At 48.2% G+C, this 14,331-nt stretch overlaps 1 protein-coding gene across 3 annotated transcripts in view; it reads right to left on the bottom strand.

Annotated features, from left to right (window-relative positions):
- The window catches only part of GPR50 (G protein-coupled receptor 50), a 126,711-nt gene that overhangs the window by 9,942 nt on the left and 102,438 nt on the right, over window positions 1-14,331 (bottom strand). Inside the window, exons 1-2 of one of the 3 annotated variants that reach the window (XM_069063036.1) lie at window positions 10,754-10,891; window positions 8,613-8,810 (exon numbers count right to left, since the gene is read on the bottom strand). In XM_069063036.1, the coding sequence (XP_068919137.1) occupies window positions 8,613-8,810; window positions 10,754-10,856 (301 nt within the window). In that variant the 5' untranslated portion in view covers window positions 10,857-10,891. Of the gene's footprint in view, window positions 1-8,612; window positions 8,811-9,036; window positions 10,515-10,753; window positions 10,892-14,331 lie in introns of those variants that run through there. The other 2 variants (XM_069063038.1, XM_069063039.1) reach the window with 2 other exon arrangements.

The raw sequence follows: 14,331 nt of genomic DNA, 5'->3' as shown, positions 1-14,331 counted from the left end.
ACACACACACACACACACACACACACACACACACACACACACACACACACACACTTCTCCTTCGTTCTGGACACTCTGTCTCGATTAATAGAGACTGAGATTTCATTCAGTTTTGTTTGTAATGACCAAAGACTGTGAAAGAATGAAACTACTAAAAATGACAAGGTTTAGATTATATTATTTTTAATACTATGAGGCTCAAATTTAGAGCTGGAAGGGACCTCAGAGACCATCTAGTCAAGCTCCCTCTTTTTAACAGAGGAGGAAACCGGAGCCCATGGAGGTTGTGATTTGTCCAATATCACCCAGGTAGTAAGTGGCAGAGTCAGAATTTGAACCCAGTCTTTTAAGTCCCATAATAAGAGATTTTTATCTAGTACCCAACAATCTGATATAGTAACTGCATTCTTGCTCTGATCAAAAAGCACCAAGAAGTTGCAGCTAAATGGAAGGTCTGAACAATGTCACAACAAATGAAATTGAATATATCTTAACGGGCAGGAAATGATTGGTTACCTACTGGGGAGTCATTTCAGAATCATCTGTCTGAGTGCAGGCAGATCAATGACTGGTTAGAGGAAAGTTTAAAATCAATACCAAATTAGAAGAAAGACAAAGATAAGAAGGTACTGCATGCACTTACAAACAACTCCAACCTGACCAATTTCAATAAACTGTTGTTGACCGTGAAAAATGGGAAATGGATAAAGGTAAGGACATTGATTTTGATTACCACCATTTGGACAACTAAAATTAAATTTAAAATTTCTCCTGTCTAGTCCTTATTTCTGTGTCTATATAATATAAAATTCTTTTCCATATCTAAAGACTAGACTCCTAGGTAATTGTATAAATATTGTTATCTTCTATATAGTACCTTATGGTTACAACCATGAAGTATGTATCACCATAGGTGCCTGAAGGCTGTCATAAACTGAAAACCTTGTTGCAAAATATATAACATACAGATTCTTGCTCTATCCTCACAAACCTGTGAGTTACATAGAGTAAGCATTATCTCCATTTTACAGATTGGGAAGTATGAATGGTTAAGAGACTTGCTCCTAGACACAAGGCTATTAAACTAAGTATTAGAGGCAGAACTCAAACCCAAGTCTTTATACTTCTAGTCCACTGCAAAAGGTAGCACAGGAAGGAAGGAAAGAATGAGGGAAGAGAAAGAAGGAGGGAGAGAAAGAAGAGCAGGGGAAAAGGGAGAGAAAGAATGGGAAGAAGAAAGGAAGGAAAGGGGAGGGAGCAAAGGAAAGGAAGAAGAGAAGGGGAAAAGAGAAGAAAGAAGGAAGGAAGAGAAGGATTAAAGGAAGGGAAGAAGAGAAGGAAAAATGAAAAAAGAGAAGGAAGGGGAGGAAGGGAAGAGATGGAAGGAGGGAGAGAAAGAAAGGAAGAGATGGAAAAAAGGGAAGGAGGAAGAAAGGGGAGGGAGGGAAGAAAGGGAAAAAGAGGAGGGAAGAAAGAAAAGGAAAGATAAGAAACAAAAAGGTTGCAAAGCATGATTTAAGCAAGCATTCTGGCACAAGTCACAAAGAACTGGTCTTCCCTGGCTTGCCAGGAGCTATGCTCAAGCACAGCAGGGCTCAGTGGAATTAGCAGTTTCCTCAAAGGAGAGGGCAATGAGTTCTAATCCTCCCCATTTCCTGTGCAGCTGTGGACAAATTTCTTACCCTCCGGAGGCTCTTGTTAACAACTACCTCTTGGAGTAGTTGCAAGGCATAAAAGGAGCCAATAAAATGGAGTGAACAGCAGGTCAGCAATTCTAAGTGCTTTCTAACTGTTCAGAATAAAAAATTCCTGGTTTATAAAACATTTGCCTCAACTGAAAACTGGGCTTTCTAACAATGCTATTTTTCCAAATGTAGCCACAGGATAAAAGCTGGTGTTGAGAAGCAAGTTGGGAAAGTCTCTACTCTGCTCCAGAAAGGGGGGGGGGATATAAATCTATTTCCCCGGCTATACAATTCAATACTAACCTTCTCTAAAGTTGGGGATGGGTTTCTACTGGGATCTAATTTTATACCCTCGTCTATAAAAACCCAAACTGGTTTGGTTAGAATGGGCAATTCTCTATAAAAATGCCCTAGAATAAAAAGAAATCCTCTGTACTAGAAACTGGTCAGATTTTCACCATATTATTTTCCATTGTCCTAAGAGGATTTTTCCTCTTTGAACCACCCAGGCTTGGGCAGACCTACATCGGCATGGCGAAGGGAGAAGTGAGGCCCCATTCTGGGGTCTGAAGAGCTGGGGGGGGGGGTAGGATTCTGGTTTTGCCGCTTACTAGCTGTGTGACAGGAGCCCTGTCTGGGCGTCAGTTTCCTCATCTGTAAAATGAGGGGGTTGAACTAAATGACCTCTGAGATACCTTCTAGCTCTAAATCTAGGACCAGACTCAGCTCCAATGACCTGCCTTCACAGCAACATAGCCTTTGTTTCCCATACAATACACTAGCAAGAGAGTTGCTGGCTCCCTAGAAGGCATTTTCTCAATTCATTCTGCACCCAGCCTGCCAACTTCATCTACAACAATTAAGTGGATTAGGGGAGCTTTTGCTCAAGTGAAATTTCACAGCACAGCCTGAGGTTTGAGAGCAAGCCAAGGAGCAAAGCCACACAGTTAATGACAGGGATTGAGGTGATGTCCTTATCACTCAATGGGGAAAAAAAGGAAGAAAGAAAGAAACCACCGAAATCAGTTCAAATTTGTCTCTGCTTTTCCACAAGTTTCCCTAGTGCTAAGAGCCCAAAGGCTGGCCCAGTTTGCATGGGGCTCCTGGGTCATACCACACAGCAAACCAATCTTGCTTGAACCGCTTCTCAAATACATCAGTTAAAACTCAGCACACGCTTCCTCCCCCACCTCCTCCCCACCCCAGGCCCCAAAGGCTACGGACATAAACGACACCTTTCCCGATCTACATACAGCAAGCCATACTAAATCAAACACTGAAAACTTTTCCATAAATTCAACACAACACATTGACAACGGGCAAGATATTCCGGAACCTCACAAAAGGTGACCCCCCCCCACTTCTTTTTACAATCTTCATTTAGCTCAGCAGATTTTTAAATAATAATGAGCCCCCCTCCAAGAAATTCATTTGTTTGCTCAGGAGAAAAACAAATGGCTGAAAAGCCCTTTCAGATTATAATTAAGGAGGGGGCAGGGGCAGTGGGCTTTAGGGGGCCCCACAGAAGAGGTCTGAGGTGCCCCAAAGCTCCATTTGGCATAAACAATGTCCTTTTCACGGATGAAAAGCCTCATTTTTATTTTAAATTTAAATTTAAAATTCACTGATGTGTAATCTATATTAAACAGCTTGACACATTGGCCTTATTTTCTCCCTTAATATTTTAATATATTGGAGGGGGCTGAACTTTGGGGAGACAAGTCAAGGAAAGAAAATTGCTTCTGGAGTCAGGGAACCTAGGTATGAATCTCAACCCTGCCATTTACTAGCTTGATGACGTTGGGCAACGCCCTTAACAGTTTCCCTAGGTCTCAGTTTCCCTCCCTGTAAAACAAGGGAATTACACTAGATCTGGAATTCTTAACCTTTTTTGTATCATGCACCCCTTGAGCAATCTGGTGAAGCCTATGGAACCTTTCTCAAAATCACATTTTTAAATGCAAATAATAAAAAAACAAGAGTATGAGGGAAATCAATGGTATTGAAATTATCAAAATATTTTTTTAAACCAAAGCAGAAACAAAAAAACAATTTCACAAACCCGAGGTTAAAAAGCTCTGTCTTAGGACCACAGATTTACAGCTAAAAGAAAGCTGAGAACCCTTGAATTCATGTTGATTTCAAAATTAATTGAAATGCCATCTATACATAACCACTTGTTATAGTGGTGTGTTTTTTTTTCCCTAGGTGAATATTTTAATTCATTGGAGAGAACCGTGCCTAGGCTGGTGACAAATAAAATCCTATTCTATACACACAAACACACACACATGCACCCCAAAAAGGGGCGCCCAAATTTGTACACCCTTCGCCTTTGCACTCCCTCCAGCCCTAAAGACCAAGGCCCCCCACTATGCTAGAGCTTCCAAAGTGCAACTGCCTGAGAAAGGGAGTAGACTGCAGTGCAGGGCACAGCAGGGGGCAGCCAGAGAAAACCCTAGGAAATTCACCATTTATACTCCCTACATCACTGCAGTTGTCCTGGCCGCCTTAATCCCCATTCCACTGGCCAAAACCAGTCAAATATTGCAAGCCACAAGCAGTCATGTAGCATCTCCCAGTCCAGCCCAAGGTCTCCCAAGTCCTCCATCCCCTACTGCTGCAAAGGCAAAAAAGCAGGGCCTTGAAAGGCCAGCCAGGGTTTTGTTTAAAGCATTCCCATCAACAAGTAAATGCATCTCTCCCTCCCCCCTTGTCACCTTCTTCTTTCCCTAAGTACTGTTCCCATTATTTGCAATGATTTTCACACAGGACTGTTGCTAGGCAGTCATATAGGCTATAGTACCATCATCTGGGGGTGACAGAAAAAGAGGGAGCCAGAGGGAGAGAAAAAAAATGTCAAGAGGCTTGGAAAATCGGCCTGGGGTGCAAGCTGCAGGCTGCAGGCTTCTGCGCCCAAAGGAACCATCCACGGGCAAGGAGAAAAAATGGGAAATTACTGCCCGTTCCTGAAAGTCTTGTCTCCGTGTCTATGTCTTAGTTGCTAATGCTTTTAACAACGCAAAATGCCCTTAGAGTTGAAATGCATTTCCTTCCTGCTTCTTGCTTTCCCTATGTGAAAGAAGACAAGAGCCAGTCTCTGACTGTAGTAGCAGCCTGTTAATGAAGGCATTGGGAGTGGGAGCAGGCTGACCCTGAGCCCCTGCTGCTTCTGCTAAAGGGGAGGGTCATGCAGCGCCCCTGGGGGGCAGAAATACTATTCTGCTGTTTTGCAGGGGCACTGTCTGTCTCTAAGGGATTTCTCACAAATGCATAGAAGAGAGACAGAACAGAAAAAACAAGCCCCATGATGGGTTTGGAGTCAGCTCAGGGTGCTGGTCCTATAGGAATATAGGAAGGTCCGAACTGTGGGGTGGGGGTGGGGGGGGCCACGGGCTAAGATTTGCCACCTTCCCAGAAGTTGGAACAAGAGCCAAGCCTGGCCTCTTTTCTGGGAAGATTCTGCCCCCGTCTGGGCAGCTTTTCAGTTCATTCATTTCAGTGGCAAGGCTTGTTGGCAGCTATGCCTTGGCCAGCAGCCTTCCTCCTAAAGGGCAGTCGTCACTAATTCTCAGCACCGGTTCCTCTATACCCCCTACAATTCCACTCCCCGTAGCTACTCAGGCCAGCTCCAGGGACTTGCGGCTGTGCCTGGTTGGGGGAGGGGGATTTGGCCCCACACCTCTGGTCTTTACTGGGGCTCCTCATACTCCTGCCTAGGCATAGTACTAATTGGGTGGCACTATCACTGCGTTTGGAGCTGGGGGCTGTGATAAGCAGAGCTTCCCTTCTCTACTCTTAGGCTCAGAGAGTAGAACCCACTTAAACAAGTACCCTAGAAGAGGGGATTCATCCCCACCACCATCTTACATGGCATGAGCCTCAGTTTCCCCTTCTGTAAGATGGGTGGGTGAAATGTCAAGTACCCTGCCACTTGCAGCACTGCCCTGTATTCAGCTCACGTCCAAACACAGAAGTGCCCGCTTATTCCCAGACTCTTGCTAGGCTCCATTCCTCCTCCCCCAAACCTTTGCTTGGCTCCTGGCATCCCCAGTTCTGTAGCATGGCTGTCTACTCTACTCTAGCCACTGTGACTTGGCCATGGCCACTGGGGGAAGGGAGTAACTCATTTCCCCAAAATGGTCAGATACTGCACCAGGGTGTGCCCACCCAGGGCATCATCTCTGCCAGCCGTGCCGGGACTAGCCAATCAAAGCTAGGTGCGTGCCTTGGTGCACTGGCTGAGTGTTCTCATTGGCCTCCCTAGGGAAATCCAGCCACTTTGTTCCCTTCTCATGGCCATCAGGTCCCCCTCTTTCCTTGCCAAATGTACCCCTATAAACTGATTGATGCAACTGCTCACCTCCCTTGCCCCATAGCTCTGCCAGGTTCCCAGGTTATCATCATCATTGTTTTAGGGATGGAAAGGACCTTAGAAGACATTTAGTTTGCAGTCCACCTTGCCCTCCCCACAAGATACCAGGAACCCCAAAGCAGGCACTTATTTTGTGTTTTTCCAGATTCCTACACTGGGCAGCACAGCACCTATGCTTACCTAGCTCCTAAACCCTGCTCCTTCCACAGGGGATTGCTACGAATGGATAGCCTCTTCCTCTCTCTACTCCCCCCCCCCCACCATTTCCCTGCTTGGAGGCACTAGATAGCCCTGACAACCTGACACTCATCTGCCATCTTAGAGCAGTGGGGTTCCACAAGGGACCTCAAACCTTCACCCCCACATTTACTAGGGGGAGGTATCACCAGACTTTTCCCTCAGGTTGACAGAAAGGTTCATACTTAGGCTGAATTTAACTCTTCATTTACCTGGGTGCTCTCCATCCACAGGCAAGGACAGTGAAGGACCCCCTACCACCTAGGCACACTGAAATTTACTGGGAAAAGGTCTCTCTGATCCCCTCTAGGGAGGAGTCCCTACTTAGGTTCCTTTTAACCCCAAGGGTTGCCTTCAGAGACCCCTTCCCACCTTTAAAACCCGAAAATTTCTGGGGGGGGGGGGGGACACTGCCCCTCCCTTCTCCAGAACAGCACATATTTATGTTAGATTCAGCTGGGCTCTGTCCAACCCCAAGAATAGCCTGCAAGGACCCCCTAACAACTTATATACCCTGATATTTAACTGGGGGGAGAGTGAAGAGGCTCTCTGTATCCCACACTCTGCAGAAGAGTTTATAGTTAGGCTGGATTCAGCTGAGCTCTCTCCAAACCCTAGGGTAGCCTGCAAGGACCCCCTACCGATATTTGGGGAGTTCTGCCCCTCCCCCTCTGCAGATGAGGGGATATTTCATGTGATTTCAGCTAGGCTCTCCAAATCCTAGGGTAACCTGCAAGGACCCCCTACCCACATTTGGGGGGCTCTGCCCCTTCCCCTCTGCAGAGGAGACCATACATACTTAGGGCAGGATCAGCTCCAGATACCAAATTAGCCAATAGGGAACTGTGACCCCTCCTCAAATTATGTAGCCCCTCCATTTCCTGAGTGTGTTTCTGAGCCCCCCCGCCCACCGGGCTCTTCAGGCTTTGGCTGTATTCCCTGGCTCTTGCCTGTCCAGGTCTAGGAGGGTGAATGTGCCCATTTTGCAGTCCCAGGAGTGGCGGCCTGGGGACTCAAAGACCCCGGGCTGGCCCATTAGACCCTCGGAAGCATTTCCCAGCAATGCTGGGGAGTTGAAACAGGCACAGGAGCCAACCCCCACCAATTTGGTGTCCCGCGGGGGAGGAGAGGAGGGGGAGAGGGGGAGGGGGGGGAAGGAGGGGAGGGAGCTGCCTCTGCAACACGGCACTTCACTCAAACACACACTTTTTCTTTCTTTTTTCTTTTTTTCTTTTTAAAGACGCTTTTTAGACGAAGCAGTCTTCCTAGCCCTAGGCGAGGGAGCCTGTCTCCCAGATGTCTTCCCAACACCAAGCCGCAGACCCCCTTCGGGACTTGGCGACCCCCACCCATCCCACTTCCTGGCTCTGCACAGCTCCCCAAAGCCCTGCACTTAATTAATTTCTCGGTGTTTGGCTCTGGCAGCCCCAGGCAGGCAGGCAACTTCTCTTGCCTGCCTCCAGCTTTGGGACCCACTAAGGACTTAGCGACCCCTTCCCAATCAAACACAGACACATTCCTCAGCTTTCCCCGGCGTCTATTCACAGCCTGGACACTTACCTGGGCTCGGTCCTGCTCTGGACTCCAAGGAGAGCGGCTCTTCTTTGCCAGCCCCGGCAGCACGAGTGTGGGGACCCCGGAGGAACGGAGAGGCTTTTCTAAGCCCCCTGGGGGCTAGCTTTGCAGCCAGCCGCTCCCAAGCCCCTCGGCAGCCTCACCACTTACCTGCTCTGGACGGCAGCCCCCCACCCCCAGCTTGGGATCCCCAGGAACCTAAGCTTAGAGACCCCGACATTTAGTCTTGGGAAGCGTCTCCTCGTCCCAGACACCCGCCCCTCCCACCTCCCTGCACTCAGGGCTGGATTCAGGCTCCAGACGCTCTGGCTGCTATGCGGACTCCCGGCCCGCTGCAGGCTGCGGGAATGCTAGTGACCCCAGCCCCTGCTTCGTCTCCCTCCCTGTGGTCACTCCCGTCCCAAGCTAGCCCTGTGTCCCTCCCGAAATGGGGCTCAATTAGAATTCCTTTACTCTGGCATTTGCCTGATCACTGAGTGGCCGTGGAAGGTGCGGCAGGCTCCGGCTGGACCGTACTAGACTATCTCGCACCCTCCACTACCACCCCCCAGGCTTGCCGGTGGTGTAGAGCTCGGGCAGGTGGGTGCTAACTCTGTAAGGTTTCCTCACCGTGCCGTTATTCCAGCCTGGTGTCGCTGGTACTTTGGAACCGGGGCTACCACAGGGATGGGGGACACAGATACCCGAGGAGGGAGCAGGGGCACGGGACACGGGACTGCAGCGGGGTGCGGGCAGCTTACCGAGGTTGCGGAGTCTCTCGTTCTTGGTCACAGCAGCGATGACAAACGAGTTGCCCACGAGGTCCATCACGATGGTGAAACAAAGCAGCAAGGACAAGAAGCTGGACAGGAACACATTCTGGGGCCGCGGGGTCTTGGGCTGCCACCAGTCAGGGATAGTAGTAGTGTCATTGTGAGCTGCCTCCATGGTGGTGGAAGCTGGGGAAAGAGGAGACAGAGTGAGAGCGCCGCCGCCACCGCTGGCATCACACCCACCCAGTCCAAGCTCCCGCTCCCCAGCCACTGCTCCCCGGACTCGCCCGAGTCGAGGGGAGAGCTGCTAAGTGTCTGCTGACTCCCCCGAGCTTTCCTACCCCTTAGCCCTTGCCAAGAGGATAGCGCCAAGGGTCCGTCCTGGGGAGGGAACTTTGCCTTAGTCTTTTACCTGCTCACCACCCGCTCGCCTGAAGACGCTCCCACCTCCAGCCCTAGAGCGCTCGAATTTCCCTGGCACCGAGGTTTTGTCTCCAGGGCGTGGTGCCCAATGGCATGTCGGTGTCAGAGAAGCGAGAGCTGAGGGGCTCTCTGGCAGCGCCCCCACAAACTGCCGCTTCCCGAGCCCTCTGCAAGGCTACTGCTGCCTCCGCGCAAGTGCGCGGATTCCAGAGCCCCTCAGACAAGCATTGCCGGCTGCACAGAGTGCGAGCTCTTGATCCCTCCCCCAGCCAAACGCAGCTGCCTCTCACAGAGTGCGAGCTCCCCAGCCCTTAGGAGGAGCGCAGCCACCTCACACAGAGCGCCCAGAGTGCCGCTGGCCAATGTAAGGGTCCGGAGCCCTCAGGAAGGGCGGTGCCGCCTCACACAGAGTGCAGGGCAGTGCCGTAGTCCAGAGCAAAAGGGATGGACATTGCCTCGAGCACAAAATGCCTGTGCAACTCCCCGGGCATTATCGGGGTCCCGGAGTTCCCAGGAAGGGTGCTGCCGCTTCGCACCGAGTGCTAGAGCATTACCAGGGCTCCAGAACTCCCTGCATGGACACTGCCTCAAAGCACCTCGTACCAGACCAATGCCAGGGTACCGCTGGGCATCCGCAGTCCCCACGAGGGGTGCTGCCACAGTGCACTTTGTGCCGGGTCTCTACCAGGGCTCCGGAGCTCCCAGGAAGGGCGCTGCCACTTCGTAAAGAGCCGGGGGGCTCCGGAGCCTCAGGGATGGACAGTGCAGCTGCGCATAAAATACTGGGGTATTGCAGGGGCTCCTAAGCCTCCGGGATGAACAATGTCGCCACTCATAAAGTGCCAGGACACTGCTGGGACTCCCGAGCCTCTGGAAGGGAAGTTGCTGCCTAGCATAAAGTGCCGAGGCATGGCTGGGGCTCAGAAACCCCCGGAAGGGCACTGCCGCCCAGCATAAGGTGCCAGAGTGTGACCGGGACTCCCGAGTCCCCGAGAAGGGCTCTGTCGCTTCCCGTAAAGGGCACATAAAGGACTGGGACAAGTGCTGGGAGAATCCGGAGACTGGGAAGGGAATCCGAAGCCTGGTAACGCGGGAAGGGAATCCGGAGCCCAGGAAGGGTATCTGGAGCCCGGGAAGGGTGCAGCGGCCGAGCATAAAGTGCCAGGGCACGGCTGGGGCTCCAGAGTCCCTTGATGGGAGCTGCCGCCTTGCATAAAATGCCAGAGCGTTGCTGGGGGACCCAGAGCCCCCAGGAAGGGTGCTGCAGCAGTTCCCATATCGGCGAGAGTCCAGGATCAGAGCGGAGCTCAGAAAGCATATGGAGAGCAGACTTTGTTGCCTTTCTCCCACGCCATCCCCGAAATTCCTGGCTTGTCTGGGATCCGATTGCGGGGAACCCCGGATGCCCCTTCTCCCTCCGCTTCCCTTTCCCTTTCTCCCCTTGAGGAGGATGGGGAAGAGAAATCTGGTCTCTTATCCAACCAAAAAAAAAATCTGGGTTTCTTCCCCCACCCCTTTCCCCCGCCCTGCTCTGAAAGCAGCAGCCAGGGATAGTCCCAGCGACGGCTAAGCCACTTGGCCAGCCCGAAAGGGGCTTGGGAAGGCAATTAGGCAAAGCGCTGCTGGCTTGGCTGAGCTCAGGAAAAATCCCCCGGGCCCCACCCCCCAACTGGCTGGCGGCCCCTTGCCGCAGCCTTGGAGCTTACAGTAGGGGCTGTAATCCCCGGAGGCAGCTCCCTCCTGGCCAGCGGCGCCGGTCACCGCAGGCAGCAAGTCGCCCAGCAGCCGAGAAGTGTTCGGCAGAAACATCGCTGCTGAACTGAGCCGGCAGAGCCGGCCGAGCTTTTATAGCAATCTTTACCACCTGACTTCCGACGTAACACATACGACATCAAAATTAATGACAGAGGCAACCTCCCAAACACCTGTAAGCACTTAAACCCCCTTGGGAGACCTTTGGCCACCCCCCTTTTGGCAGAACTGCCCACGGAGTGGCTGCAATAGTCCCAACTCCCTTTACAGGAAGTCTGAGAGGCAATCCTAGCCCAGGTCTGAACTCTTAACAGCAGGAGACCTGAGCCTGGGCTTTAAATAGGCACCTCCGTCACCCAGGGCTGGAGGACTCAAAGCAATCTGGCACATCTTAGCTAGTCTCGCTGCCAAAATTGTCTATTTCGCAAATGTACAAAGGCTGCAGGAGGGTTTGAGGGGAGGCAGCGCCCCCCCCCCCACGCGCCAGGGATTCACACCCATTCATACCTCCCCGGAGCAGCCTGCACCTTTGCACTCAGGCCCCCTCTCCATGCTTTTGGATTTCTTCCCGGTACCCTGCAGCTATCCATGAAATGCAAAACCCTGCCCACATTCACCTTGTCCTGAAGTTAGAGAGTGGTCTCTAAACTGCTTAAGGCACCGAGAGCCACGCATCTTCTCTTCCGTCATCCAGTAGGAGCCAGAGCTAGAATTCTAATCCTGAACTTCCAGAAGCCTCAAGCACCCTCCATCCTCAAGGGGCATGGTGATATGCAAAGTTCAAGTCCCGGAAAGCCCAGAAAAATCATTTCCACTTTTACTTGGAACTCATTACATGAATTAAAAAGGAAAAAATCCCTACCCCAAAAGATGTTTGTCCTTTTTCATTCCCAGACAGGAGCCCCAACTGCCTGGGTGAGGAGGAGCCCCCCCCAATACTGGGTGGCTCCAAAATACCCCAAAGTCGTTCTTTCAGTTGAGAATTGCTTCCCTTGATCCTAAAACTTTTTTTTTAATGTTCATGGACTTACAATTTTTTTTAAATTGGTCACTAAGAAAAAGTTTTGACCTTATTATAAGGACTTGGGGGGGGGTCTTAGAGATAAAGTCCAATTCTCTTTTATTATTTGCTTAATTGTTTTTAATGTGAACACAATTTTGCCAAGGAGATTGGGTTGGCCAAAATTCGTGGGATCATAGGCTTAGAGCTGGAAAGCGACATTAGACAACATCGTTTTTCTACCCCACCCCTTTTACAGATGGTAACAGTGAGGATCAGAGACCTTAAGTGAATTTTAAAATTAGATCGTCTGGCTGGAGATTCAGCTCTCTTTTGACTCCACCACAGAACACAGAGATGAAAAAGATACTGAGAAATCATCTAACATGACCCTCAGGATTGGGAGTGGGTAGGGGGTTGTTTTTTGCTTTTGCTTTATAATTTTGCCTAACCACAAATTAGCTAAGATGATTTAATTAACCATGATTTAACTAGTTAATAGGATCATAGTTTTAAAATTGTAAGGAGCCACCTGAGAAATTTAGTCCAAACTCCATGTTTTAAATGTGAAGAAACTAAGGACCAGAGAGGTTATGACTTGGCCAGCATCACACAGCAAATTATGGAAGAATGGGAGTTTTTGAGCCCAGGATTTCTGGCTCAAGATCAGAGTCTTGGATATGCCACAGACCTTTGAGTTTGAATGTATCTTAAGGCTAAACCTAATCCACTACTTTCCATTTTGTTTTGTTTTATTTTATTTACTTAATAAAAAATTTTATTACTGGGGCAGCTAGGTGGCAGTGAATAGAGCACCAGCCCTGGAGTCAGGAGGACCTGAGTTTTAGAGCTAGAAGAGGTCTGAGAAAACATTTAATCCTACCCCCACATTTGACAAAAGGGGAAACTGAGGACCAGAGAGATTAGGTGATTTCTCTATCTCTGGCTCCAGTTCTCTTTCTGCTTCCTTAAATCGTCTATTCCAGCCTGTTTTCTTAGAGATTAAAGAAAAAGACTAATTTTCAAAAATGTTAATGTCAGTTTTTGAAGGTGGTTGAATTGGCCAGAGTTCATAGGACCATACTTCTACAGCTAAATGGGGCTCTTAGAAAACATTTAGCTCGACTCCCTTATTTTTTAGGTAATGAACCTGTAGAACAGAGAAGGTGAGCAACTTGGCCAGGATCACACAACAACTTATTTGTAACAGGTCTTAAACCCTGGTCCTCTGGCTCCAAATTCAGTATTTCCTGCTGAACCAGAGGCTTTAAAACAAGACTGTTGTGGAGAACCTCTAACACAGTCAGGAATATTGATATTCTTTTTCTTTTTTTCTGTCTTGCTGAATAATTTTTATTATCACCACAAATTAGTAAGAGTTCCTAAGATCACAGTTTGGGAGCTAGAAGGGTCCCTATACAATATTTCTTCCAAGGGCTTCATTTTACACAACAAAAAACTGAGGACCAGAGAGATTAAGTGACTTGACCAAAACCACACAGCACCTAAATGGCATGACATACTCTGAGCCTAGAGCTACTGACTCCACACTCAACTCTGCTGCAGGAGAGGAAGTAGAGTGGGAAGGGACTATGTGATCTAATTCCTTTTTTCCTAAAAGCCTTTTGATTATTACTATGAATGCACTAAGAGGATTTAAATAACCAGAATGCAAAGAATCACATTTTGGGGGTTGATGGAGACCTAAGATACCATTTTAGTCCAGTCCTCTTGTTTTTGAGTCAAGAAAATTGAGGTCCCCCAGAGAAGGTAGAAGAGTTGTCTAACATCACACAGCAAATCTCTGAGTATGACTATTGTGACAAGAAGGTGAAAGAAACCTTGGGCAAGTCACTTAACCCCAATTGCCCTGCCTTTCCCCCTCCAAAAAAAAGAAAAAAAAAGATCTTGGAGATTATCTACTCCAATTATTCTCCTTCCCTCCTCTCTCTTTCACATTTCTCTATTTTCTCTAAATTACATATATATAATATAAAATAAATAAATATAATAATAAACATATATCTTAAATATTTCATTGCCAAAAATTATATAATTTATATAAAATTATAAATTTAGATATTTTATTTATTATATTTTTATTTTAATATATAAAATATTTTATATATTTATGTTTTAATATATTACATTTTATATATTTATATAAAATTATATATATATAAATTATATAAGGTGATTTAATTCGAATTCAAAATATCAGTTTAGTTTAGTCCAACATTTAGTCCAACCCCTACATTTTTTAATTAAAACATTTTATTACGATTATGAATTAAGATGTTAAGGTTATAAATTAAGTCAGATTTTCACGAAATCATTATTTTTGAAGGGAAGAGGACCTTGTATGTTGTTCATTATTTACTCCAGCTTCTCTTTTTACAGATAAGGAAAGGGAAGACCAGAAAGGTTAGGTAACTAAGCCAACATCACACAGCACTCAAGTAGCAAAGCAGATTGCCAACTTAGGTTCTCTAGCTGCCAAGCCCAGTTGTGTTTCTCATACACTAAATGATT

Source organism: Petaurus breviceps, unplaced genomic scaffold, assembly GCF_028583685.1.
Source record: "Petaurus breviceps papuanus isolate PSGF00001 unplaced genomic scaffold, PetGlider_PUasm1.0 90535, whole genome shotgun sequence".
Classification (NCBI taxonomy): domain Eukaryota; kingdom Metazoa; phylum Chordata; class Mammalia; order Diprotodontia; family Petauridae; genus Petaurus; species Petaurus breviceps.
Note: the sequence above shows the minus strand (reverse complement) of the source record. Positions and strands in the feature narration are given on the sequence as shown.